This window comes from Pogona vitticeps, chromosome 2 (assembly GCF_051106095.1).
Source record: "Pogona vitticeps strain Pit_001003342236 chromosome 2, PviZW2.1, whole genome shotgun sequence".
Taxonomy (NCBI): domain Eukaryota; kingdom Metazoa; phylum Chordata; class Lepidosauria; order Squamata; family Agamidae; genus Pogona; species Pogona vitticeps.
In genome coordinates, this window is record NC_135784.1 from 56,922,822 (window position 1) to 56,935,543 (window position 12,722).

The following is a 12,722-nucleotide window of genomic DNA, read 5'->3' on the forward strand; positions in this document are numbered from 1 at the left end:
CAGTCAAAATCAAGGTAAAGAGAGGAAGGAGAAAATTAAGTCATTAGTTCAAGAGGTTGTTCCACAGATTAACACATAAAACCAAAGATATTATGCAATAGAGTTAGGGTTTACATAATTAATGAAAGGAAACCAGTTTCCAAAAAAGTAGGTTGAATTTTCAGCATTTGTAAGAGGCAACCATCTACGGAACTTTTCCATCAGGGTAGTTCGCCACAACTCTGAGTCTCTACTGTGTAATCATGAGATTTCTGAATCTCTCTGGTTGGAGGCCATTAATAAGCAAGATGTATGTTATAAGGAAATGATTAACTCTTGGTTATCTGGAAGTTGAATCTTTCTTGTTAGGTTGAAACGTTTCACTACTCATCCAAGTCTTGGATGTCCATCTAACGAGACTATTCAGACCAGGGGGAAGTGAAACCAACCTGGAGGATATATCAGGGATCTCCTACCAACTTTCCTCAGACTGAAGACGCTACTTGGATGAGTAGTGAAACATTTCAACCTAACAAGAAAGAAGTCCAGTTGCCATGACTCAACTTCCAGAGAACCTCAACTGGATGACTGAGAATCTTCAGATTAAATCTTGATGTAGCAAATTTGATTTCTCACCAGTGAAGAGAAGTAGCAAACCCAGAGTGTGGGTGATAGTTTTTTTTAAATAGCAATAGTCTCAAGTTCTTTGAACACCAACCCTACACCATTAAAGCTAAATTAATGTATCATCTGTGCAACTAAGGTGCTAGGCCATCAAATACCAGTTACATAGAAGTTGAAGACAGTGCTCCCTGGCTCTGGCCAAGACTGCACAGGGAGAGTTTTTCAACAGAAGTTATATCTGTGAAGTCATCACTGGAAATGTTAAGCTCACTATCCTAGGTCATTTTACCGCCAAGTAAATTCCCATAGATTAAATCTATCAGGATGCTGTAGATGAAAGAGGTAAGACTATGGCAGCTTTTGCTCCAGTGATCCAAACAGAGAGAAATGCTTGTGCACTGACAAAAGAGTCAGGTGACAACTGAATCACCAGAAATATTTAAAATCATCATGAATCTTAGCCTCCAATTTGTTCTCTAAAGTGAGGAGTTGCTTTTGGGTAATATCCAGTCAGTCAGTCAGTCAATCACTCAAAAGGCCCAAACATTTGGTTTCCTGTGTTTTAAATAGTGACAATTTATTCTCATTATAGAAGAAAATATGGCTTAAGAATGTATTGGGAAAGAGGTAGAAATAAGGTTTTTTTTAATGAATGCTGAATTGAATGTTCTTATTAAAATGAGTTTGATAGGGCTTCCCAACTTTATCACTTTTCAGCATGAAAAGCTTCTCTTAATTTTGTCTAGGCAAAAGCCTCTTCCATTTCAAAGTCTGGCCATATGCCTCCTCTATTATTGCTGAGTATTTGTACCAGCTGTTCCTACGGAAGTGCAAGATAGTAAGTAACACAGGAGATTTGGGATGGCAGAAGGTGGGTTGTGATCTACCAGGAGATCTGTGGGTGATTTACAAAACATTGGCAAAGATTTCTGACTCCCCACCGGTTAACAATAGTAACTTCAAAATGCTTTTTCTATCCCTGTTCCTCAAATTAAACTATGTCTTCTAACCTGGAGCAGATTTCTGTGTGGGAACACTTGTGAACTTGGTTCGGAGTTCTGTAATTGTAGTTGTATGTCTTTTGCACCTGCTCGGATTGGTGATCTCAGCATTCTATTAAAAAACCAAGTAGGTCCCAGAAGCCTGAAGTTTGCCCAGTTTGGGGCTTAGCTACTTCAATGGCATTTACATCTGGACAAACTATGTACTCATTTACTTTTTCTTCTCTTCCAAAGATTTTTTTCAACAGAAACACCCCACACAAATTTGATCACCTTGTTTTATTACAAAGATATTTCCTCCAAAAGATTCCACCACTTCCATTAAACAGCAGGTAAGAAAAACAATCAAATTCACCCACAAATAACTGGACAAGGTTAAAAATATATTACAGTGGAGTTGGGTTTCAGGGCAATAGCACCAACCCTCAGCTTCTGCTTCGTAGAGAACTTATTTCTTTTCAATGGTTGTAGCAAATATTTGGACGAAGAATTAAATAATAAAGCATATGCCATAAGACCTGTGTGCCAAGCACATCACTTGGAACACACATATACACACATACTCAGAATAGAAAGATCAGTCCCTTCTGCTGAAGGGACTATCAAGACAATGACTTTTCCACACTGAAACTGGGCTGATGATCTCCCAAATTACAGCCATCCGCCTATTTTGGGCTAGCAAAATCTGAACTCTTATCTTTGTTTTCCTTCAACTCCCCCTTTCCCCAGCTGATGGCCCAAGAGTCTTTCTTACACATTCCTGAGTTGGCCCTCTGTGAGTAGGTGTGTAACTGGCAGCTCTTCACAGTTTAAAAAATAATAATAAGATTTTTTGAAGAAAAAAAAATCTCTGAAAGTTAAATGTAGCCCAGCTACATTCCTAAAAGTTTCTCTTCTGCAGCCACTTACTAAGCAAACAAGATTTCCTCAGTGGGTGTAATCCTTTGTAGTTCCTTTCTTCATGTTTTATATTCCTCTTCTATTTTTTTGCACAGGATAAAATTTGTATTTTTCATTATATTGATATATAAAATTAACCATGACATATCAGTTCCCCATATAATTTACTACACTATGCATTTTTGAAAGATATATTTGACAAAGCATCGCTAACTATAACAAAATTTTGATTGGAAAAAAAAGTTTACTGTCTACCCAAGTGATCAAATTTTAGCCTCCAAAACTCCAGCAGACTCCCCTTTAGAACTTGCCTTTGGTGAGGTAGTGTAGTATTTTAAAGCATTATTTGTCAGTTTACAAGCCTTGGCATTCTCAGTGGCATCAGGTGACTTCATCGTCCAGGATCAGGTTCTTCTGTGCAACAGCCATTGCCATCAGGCTGCTACCTAAAATACTAAAGGGGGTTCTCGGAGAGAGGACTAAGATGGCTGCAGTTCTTTCTCACAGCGGAGAGAGAATAGCACTTCCTATTGTAATCAGTGTAAAGGCATACAGGGAAAAGTTAAGGGGAATCATATTTAGGTCAAAATGATTTAGAGAAATCTAGGATACTGTGCAAAAGTGTTACCGTATGGTAGAAGTTGAAGCAAGAGTAGTCCATTTTTTTCTACTTTTGGGAAACTTCCAGTGGTCTTGTGTTAAGCCAACAGTAGATTTATGCTAAGCCAAAAGCTCAGGTCTATACATTCCCTCTGAAGTGGGGGAGCGGGGCGGGGAGGGGGGCAGAAGAAAGGGAAGGAAGTCCATTCCTTTGACCCTTGCAATGTGTATATTCTTTTCCTTTCAGGGAAAAGTATTCTTGAGCCAGATGGGTGTTTAGAGGGGAATCTGTCGGCTGGAGCTTAGTCTGCGCAAACATCTGGGAAGTTTTGAGAAGTGGGAACAGCTGCACTGATTTGTTCTTTTCCGACATTGTCTGCTACACAATAACAATCCCTCCAGCAAGGTAATAGCCATTTCCGTTGTGGGGGTAAAGTGCTTTCACATGTCATGACTACTTAGGAAGGAACTGCATTGTCTACTACTCTGTGGATTCCCCACCTCTTTCCAATCTTGGATGAAGGTGTACTTATGTTTACATGTACAGTACAAAAATAAAAGGCACAAAATACATCTAATGCAGCAGACTGTGTACATTAAATGGGTTCCCTGATATTTAAAGTACACAGAAGGAAAGGGGTACTCTTAGGGGGAGTTGCTCCGAGAGCCTTTTGAAATATTCATTCATTCCTCCCCGAAGTGTTTCTGCTTTTCTCTTAAACACCTCAGCATTGTTTCCATATCCTGATCTCTGCTTTACAGGAGTCTCTCTGGGAAAATAAAGGGAAAGACAACTGCTTTGAATAGGAGTAGGAGCTCTTCAGAAGAAGCTACTACATTTGGCGGCCCAAAAACTGTGCCTCTGTCTCAAAGATCAAATAAATTACAGATGCCATGAAGTGCAGATCACATCAGGGATTTCAAGCTGTTTAGCGGACAACCCTCACTTCACCAGATGGTCTAAGAAGATTGACACGACTGAACCATCAAGCTGGTTTGTTAGTCACCATATATATACAACAGGCTACATACTGATACACAGATACTTTGAAAGGGTGTTCCCTAAAAGACAGTGCACTGTAGAGAAGGTCACTTCTAGACATGGAAGAAAGTCCAGGTTGCCACCTACGCTTCACTGCAGCATTCGTAAATATTGTCTTCCATAAGTGCAATCACTTGTTCAAATTTGTGCTGCAGCTGTGTGCGCTTTGTTGTGGGATTCGTGTCCAACGCATTCACGATCTAAAAACATTAAGGATTCACATTTTTAAAAGGTTACCATTAACTTAAGATTTTCCATTCTGACAGTGCAATCCTATGTAAACTTACTCAGAAGTAAATCCCATTCTGAGTTTGTTTTTTTCCCCTAGAAGAACCGAAGCCTAAGAAACAATGAATCACTGGCTGACATCCTGTTGTGCAGCTTTATGCTGTGTAAGGCTGATGATATTTTCAGTGGTGGCCATTTATTGGGAATTAGAATGTTCTGATTCTGCACCCCTTCAAGATTCTGTGCCTTCTTTGGGATACCTTTGGTTCTGGGGAAGTCTTTGGTAGCTGCAAGATGAGGGGTGTGTGAAATCTTTAATTTCCAAAAATTGCTGCATCTGGAACCTTTTGGAGTGGGAGGATCAAAAAAAGGCAGGTTACATACGGCCTTGCCCTGATTTTTTTCAACTTTGTAAGTTACCTGTAACTGTAGTTCTTGGAGTAGTCATCTGTGAATTCACACTAATGAGCTCTTCTGCACCTGCCCAGACATCCTTGGAATCTTCCAGAACCTAAAGAGCTGTTCTCCCTATGCTTACATGTAGTGAATGCTCCTCCACCCAATGGTTATCTCAGTTCCCATGTCTGCCACTGAACACGATACAATGCATGGCCCACAGATGGGAGGTTGTGTGGGTTGTGTGAATTCACAGATGACCATTTGAAGAACAATAGTTAAAAGGTAAGTAACCTGCCCTTCTTCATGGTATCTGACTCATACTAATAGATGATGAACAAACTCACTGGCCAGTGGGATGTCATGCCAACACTGAAGATATGTGTTGACACAAATGACGCATGCAGCTTTGCTCTGAGATCTACTCAGTAACGTTTAACAGACATAGGCTGGGACCATGTGGCTGCCTTACAGACGTCTGTCATGTGAACTACTTTCAGAAAAGCTATGGAGGTAGCAAGCACCCCAGTAGAATGTCTCTTTAAGGAATCAGGCAATGGTTTCTTTGCTTATTGTTAAGACAATGTAATGGCATTTAACTTCATTATTCCTCAGGAGGATACTTGGATGTCCTGTTGTTTATCTTGATTACATAGGCACAGTTTATTAGTTTTCTGAAATGCCTTTGTTCTTGGCTGATGGTCGGATTCCAAAAGATCTCCTGTATGGAGAATTAGTGCAGGGAAAGCACCCCAGAGGGAGACCACAGCTACGATACAAGGATATCTGCAGCAGAATCGGAAGGCCTTAGGAATGGACCTCAACAGATGGGAAACCTTGACATCTGAGTGTTCAGCCTGGAGGCAGGTGGTGTAGCATGGCCTCTGCCAATTTGAAGAGGCACTTGTTCAGCAGGCTAAGAGGCAGTCCCAAAACCAGCCAAATCAGGGAGCTGGACAGGGGACAGATTGTATTTGTATCCGGTGTGGAAGGGACAGTCACTCTTGAATTGGCCTTTCAGCCACACTAGATGCTGTTTCAAGACCTCTATTCAGAGCATGTTACCATAGTCTCTTGAGACTGAAGGATGCCTAATCCTAATTATTCTTGACACATTGAAGGCTATGTACATCTAAAGTGTGCTGTGATCTTTCCAACTCTGTAAATGGGGATGGGAAAAAGGTCGGTAGCACTAAAGGCTGGTTGATATGGGACTTTATTTCTGTCAAGGGAACTACCTTATCTTTAAAGAACTGTAAGAAAGATGTGTATGTTTGTGTGAGACTTTGCAAATATAACAAACTAGTTCCATCTGTATCTCTAAGCTCTTCTTGTCAACAGTTTACTGGCCTCAACCAGGACCATTTTAATTGTAGGTGATTCTCCAAGCTGTCAGCTTTAGTTTGTTGAGCTGTAATTAGTGAACTGTTCCATTCTGTTTTGTTATCAGATCTGTCTCCATTGGATAACTGTTGGGTGGAGGAGGCATGTGTTATGTGTATGGTTGGGGCTGACAGCTCTGGTAGATTCTGAAGATGTCTGCACAGGCACAGAAAAACCCATCAATGTGAATCGCAGAGACCACAAAAAATAACTTTTAATTCCTGGGAAACGGTTATGGCAAATGATGGCCATGTAGTACAAAGCTGTGCAACAGGATTTCAGTCACTTTTTTTCATGTCTCATCACTCCATACCACTCAGCATCTTAAATCACCACCCATTTAAGCTTATATCCCTCCATCTTTTAGTAACATTTTTCACCATTCACTGTTTTACCCCTTCAATACTTTCTAAAATGTCCCATCTTTATTTTATTAATTATTAACACATAAATAATTAATGCTCTGCAAATGTAATAAAGGCACAATGCGACAATAATACTACTGGCAGCTGAAACTCAGTAGTACAGAGAAATAAATGGAATGTTGTAAACGACATTCCAGTGTTTTGATACAAATGTACGTGATAGAGCACACATTGATTCTTGTTTGAAAGTCTGCATTGTAGTTAAGAGCTTAAACCATATGTTCCTTGTTTGAATGTAACCAGAAATTGTAGTTTACCAAACTCTAGAATGATTGCATTAAGATGTACGAAAGAAAAGAGGTAGAAAGAGAGGACAGGACAGCTGGGAATCATTTTTTCTTTTTGCTATGATAAATTATGATTTATTGGACTAAGATGATTAACATTTGTACAGTGGCTAAATTTCATCCACAATTCTCAGATTATAAGTAAGTAAATGTATAGATTCTTACAACAAAGCAACTGAATAGCAGCAAGCTGCTACACTGATCATTATGTGATTTTATATAATAGTAGCATTTTAAAAAACTAATATTCTAGTAGAAAACCTGCAAGTTATACCTTGGTCCCGCCCCAATTACTAATTTGCATTACTTATCTCAGAGAATATATTTAGGATACTGTTGTTTTAAATCAGTGCATATTTAAATGCTTTGGCACTTCTTGACTTGGAAGACTGATCTTAGCTACAATTTTGCTGGGTTTACATCCATGTTTTATTGCTTTCCTAGAAAATGTCATCATCATTATCTAAGATCACAATGAGATTTTTTAGCTTGATGAAATGGCCAGAGCCTAATGTGCCAGCATAGGAGTAATTTCATAAATTGGTTTGGTGAACTGCCACTAATTAACAAGTTTCCAATCTAAACTAGCATATGGCTAGGAACACAAGCAGTAACTTGTTAATTGGTGGCAATTCCCTAGTACAGTGTAGGCAACTATAGTTTCCTGGCTGTAAATCCAAAATAGAGATTCTGACCAAATAGTTGTGGCATCTATTTGTATCTATATCCATACGGCCTCTATCCTCTTGCCTGAACATGGGGCAAAATGGCAGCTACTTAAGTATCCATCCTGCTCTGGCAGGCTTCCTGCTGTGTAACCAGTTGCATTATCAATCTCTCAATTTGAGAAAAGACACATGTCCGGAAAACGCATGCTTACACTGATTGCCCTGCTGCTGCTCCATGTTTAGCCAATATATTCTGGCCTACAATGTTACCAATAGCTTCAGCTCTGCTGGTTCTTCTTGTTAGCAGCTTTAATGGTCTTTCTATTATGTCTTTGCCTGTTAGTATTTACATACCTGACTGCGGTATCTCTTGGCGTATTTGTAAATTTCAGTCATGGCAACATTGGTGTTAAACTCATTGCGATATTTCTTCATAAAAAAATAAAGCAGAATATTAATCAGCAAACAAGACATGACACCCATTCTATATGACAGAAATCAATTGCACTAAAATGGTACTTGAATTAGATTGCACTCTAAGCCAACATCAGCATATTTGAACTCTGGTTCTCTCCTAAGGTTAATTAATATATGACATACGTAACTTCCGAGTTGGGAGGGGAAATGAAAGTCTAGTGTAACCAAGGTCAGAGAGTTGATTGATTTATATGTAGTTATCTCACAAGAGCATTAGTTTAATACCTCGTATAATTTCCTATATTATCCCTTAATATCTTTTGTCTACAGGACTTTAAAAATATGTTATATAGATCGGAAATTAATGTTCTGTAAGTCTGATGAGATTAAATTACTTTGTTCCCAAATTCCGGATACTGTGCTGCTTCTGCTTGTGTCATAAACTGCTGGTATGAATGATATAGAAAAATTATGTTAATGATACATTGGAAAAGCAGATTTCTTACCCTGGATTCCTCTGCTAGGTGTGCATTCATTTCCTGTTCACTGAGAGGTGGCATGTCATGGATCTGTTTGTAATACTTCTGCACTATTTTTCTGTACTCAGGAATTTCCTTGGCATATAATAGTTTATTAGTAGGTGAGTCCTTAAAAAAAACACCAGAGTGAATCTGTTAATAAGGCATTGTACAAACAAGTGTTCACTTGTGGGAATTTGTATGTGAATGCACAGATGTATACATTGTGTGAGAATGTGTGTGTGTGTGTGTGTTCATGCACGTCTTATTTGTAGATGTTGATGGACAAGTGCACATCTGTACAAGAATGTGTGGCGTGGGCATGCCCACTTTAGCCATGACTGTATCTCCTCCATGGAGGGGTCTCATCTCGCCTCTGCCACAAAGCACTTTACTAGAATGCAGCCTTCAGCCCCAAAAGTGCTTCCCATTGACACACACCAACTGTACCAACAGAAGAAAGGACATTAGCACTGCCCTAGATAAGAGCTGGCAAATTAAAAATGAACCTGTCCACTTCAAATGTTAAGCTGCTACATCAGTCCCAATGCTTGCTTCTTAGCTCAAGCCACTACTTTTCCTACCATATTCCCCTGAAAATAAGACAGGGTCTTATATTAATTTTTGCTCCAAAAAAGCATTATGGCTTATTTTCAGGGGATGTTTTATTTATTTTTTTCATGTACAACAATCTACATTTATTCAAATACAGTCATGTCATCTTCTCCGGGTTGCTGCACAAGGGTGGAGGGTGGGGTTTAACTTAACTGGGGCTTATTTTTGGGGTAGGGCTTACCGTATTTTTCTGTGTATAAATTGACACTTTTCCCTAAAACAATTAGAGGAAAAGTTGAGTGTTGTTTTATACACGGAAGGAGGCAGTCACGCTCGTGCTCAGGTGCCTCTTGCTGCCGCCGCCCAATTGCCTCTTCCAGGGCTCACGGCTCATCCCCTGTGGTGGCCCTGAGGCAGCAGGAGAAGGAGGAGGAGGAGGAGACGGATGTGAAGGAGCATTCACATGCACTTGGGTGCCTCTTGCTGCTGCCCCCCCTGCCTGCCCGATCACCATCTCTAGTAGGACTGACAATGTTGGTGCCTTGTCCCCTCTGGTGATGGAGGCAGCAGGAGGTAGAGGCGAAAGAGCAGTCACACATGCTCAGGCTCCTCTTCCTGCTGCCACTGCTGGATCACCTCCTCCAGTGATTGTCTCCTTAGGGCAAGGGACAAGGCAGTGACATGAGCTGGAGCTGAGCCCCAGCAGTTGCACTGGAGAAGGTGACTGGGTGGGCAGCGAAGACAGCAGCAGGAGGAGACGGAGCTGGAGGAGCAGTTGCTCATTAATTTCTCCTCCGCCTCCATCAAGGGTCAAAATTACGGGTCGTTTTACACATTGGGGGGTCGTGTACACAGAAAAATATGGTATGTTCTGAGCATCCTGAAAAATCATACTAGGGCTTATTTTCAGGTTAGGGCTTATTTTCAAGGAAACAGGGTAATGACTGGGTTTTTTTAAAACAGTGGATGACTTTTAGTCCCCAATAAATAAAGGCAGAGGATCCTCTAGAGAAGCCTACTGAGGGACTCTGCTGAAATAAGTGGCTTTTAAAGCAGGGAAAGAAAACAAAAAGGGACCCACACAAGTAGTGGCCTACTGCATGCAGCAAAAAGCATATTTTGATGCTGGGGATTTATTTTCTTCACTTTACTCAACAATGCCTTCTTTTATGCAATTGTACTTCTGAAAACATTTCCATCTGCTGTCTGACCCCAGCTGACCTACTCTACCCTAACAGTTTGACAAGTTAAAAATTGTAGGTATTTCCCAACAGATGAAAAAAAAATGCTCAGACAGACTCGAACACACACAAGACTCACACCTCTCATTAGAACTTTGCCCTGAATTAATCTTTTCTGATGAAGAGACCCCTCGTTCTTTCCAGGGTGTGTGTGTGCGTGGAATGCTCAGCTGTAGTGATTCACAAAGGCCCCTCCACACTGCAGCTTTGCTTCAGTCATGTTGTATCCATGCCAGCACTGAGAGGGATGTGATTTATGACATTCCCTAATAAAACTTATTTATGCTGGGAAGTTTCAAGAGTCAACATCAAACTCATGAGAACCTTAAGGATTATACACACAGAGAAAAAGAGAGCGAGAGCGAATTTTCTACTTAAGAGATGGGCATTGCTTTTGCTTTGAGTTATGCTCTGGGATTTTTTTTTTTTTTTTTTTGCAGGAACAGAATAGGGCACCTGCAAAATAGCCTGTGCTCTTAATCTTGATATATCCTCTACATTGGCTCCCACAATAGAGCTGCATTTTCCCTCTCTCCAATCTGAAATACACAACTTCATCCTGCCCATATTGGAGGCCGGCCTGCTGAGCTAAACCGGAATACAATCCCTCAAAAACCTTCTGGTTCATGAATGTTGGATATTGCTCCTGTGATTCAAAACACCAGAATATCATCCAACATTGGCTTGCACTATCATGCCCACATTGCCAGCAGGAGAAAGGATGCCAGATTTCATAACAAAGGCTGGCCTGAATGTTGATTACATCCATGTCTATATTGTTAATCACTGCCTTTAATTAAGGTGCAGTCTGCTTTTAGTGCCACATTTAGTATGTACGGGAAGAGGTGTTTCTTATCCCACCCTTTCTATTACAAAGAACTATCCTTCATAACGGGTGCCCAAATGATACAGAAAAGAGATTTAGGAGCCCAGACTCTTATATCTTCTCCAGCTTGGGTTTTATAAACTAATAATATACCCAACTGATCTAGGAAGAGGGGGGTAAACACTTCAATTCTGACAGACAGAACTCTTTAGCTATAGATGGAATAATGCCAAGCATGCCTTTGTTGTAACTGACAGTTGCAGCACTAAGGATCTATCTCATAAATCAGTATTAGGCTTCCTGGGGTCAGGAAACTTCCTGGACTGCATTAGAACACATCTTACAATATCCAGCTAGATGGACAAGAAGCAAGAAGATAGTGGAGAAAATATTCCCTCCCTTATCTGTCCAGTTGTCTGAACAAAGAGAACTAGAACTAATGTAACAAGATTGCCTCTGCTTTGCCTTAGTGAAAGAATGTAAAGTTGGTAACAGATGAACAGATGATTTTGTTTTCAAAATCGGGTTGTTCTTAACGTGGTTTTAGAATAATCAAACAGGGATAAAATATTAAACGTCATAATGGAATTAAATTTTGGTTTCATCATGTCTTCCCCTGAACAACTCTTGCCTAAAACTGTAGTAACTTTCATTCCAACAGAGTGGAAAAAACCCTGTATCAACCTTTCAGCCAGAAATGGCCCATTTACTGAACATTTTTCAATGTAGAAAATGACAAAACAAAACAAAAAACAAAACAAAAAAAAAAACAAAAACCCAAAACACTTGAAGGTGAAACTAAACAAAACCAGTTGAAAAATAATGTCTAAACGGGGCCCATAGCTTAAACTCACAAATACTAGGTTGCACTGGGTTACACTGCTGGGTTTTCCAGGACAGCACGTTCCACTGAGAGGATTTGGGTGACGTTCTAACCCAGGTGTCCACTCAAGCCTTACTTCAGCTGCCATGAGTTGTGTGCTGGTGCAAGCTGCAAAGTATTTTCTATTTTGCTCCACTGCTTGTTTTCCTTCTCTGGTTTTTTTAAACTCAAAGAAAACTGAAAAGGAAGCGAGGGACTGTGTCTTCTCCATTGCAGTACCCAGATAACAGGTAGAACAACAGGTACAAGATATTAAGCCAGGGAACGATGGGAACTCTGATTTATGGGCTACAAATAGCAGGTGCCAGCATATGTCTTGTTCTCAGTAAGCCAAGGTTCCTGCAATTCCATGGCTTAACCATGCTCACGACTGTGGTTATTATGTAGACTCTGCCATACAAAAGGCTCAGTCCCATATTCTCATCCTCTATTTGTTACGAGGGGCCGATACATCTAAAAAGGCATATATCACTGTAGTGCAATGATAGGTTCATGTGGGAAGATATACTTCAGATACAACTACATTGTTCTAGACAATTTAGGGCATTGCCTTGAAGGAATTAGTTAATTATAGCATTTTTATGTTGCATTTAATAAAAAAATTCAAAGCAGCTTCAGCAATAATTGGGCTCAGAAGCAAATAGGAAGCAAATACAGGTGATATAATACTGGTTAATGGGAGCTAAAGTCCAACAGTATCTGGAATGCCACACTTCGTTAAGTCTGATGTAGATGTTAACAGAGGAACC

The 12,722-nt window shown here is 40.2% G+C and overlaps 1 protein-coding gene across 1 annotated transcript in view; it reads right to left on the reverse strand.

The window, feature by feature from the left end:
• Window positions 1-1,868: 1,868 nt before the first annotated feature.
• The window catches only part of PLXND1 (plexin D1), a 224,745-nt gene continuing 213,891 nt past the window's right edge, over window positions 1,869-12,722 (reverse strand). Inside the window, exons 34-36 of the mRNA XM_072989488.2 lie at window positions 8,457-8,597; window positions 7,888-7,962; window positions 1,869-4,346 (exon numbers count right to left, since the gene is read on the reverse strand). Of these exons, the coding sequence (XP_072845589.2) occupies window positions 4,230-4,346; window positions 7,888-7,962; window positions 8,457-8,597 (333 nt within the window). The 3' untranslated portion in view covers window positions 1,869-4,229. The remainder of the gene's footprint in view (window positions 4,347-7,887; window positions 7,963-8,456; window positions 8,598-12,722) is intronic.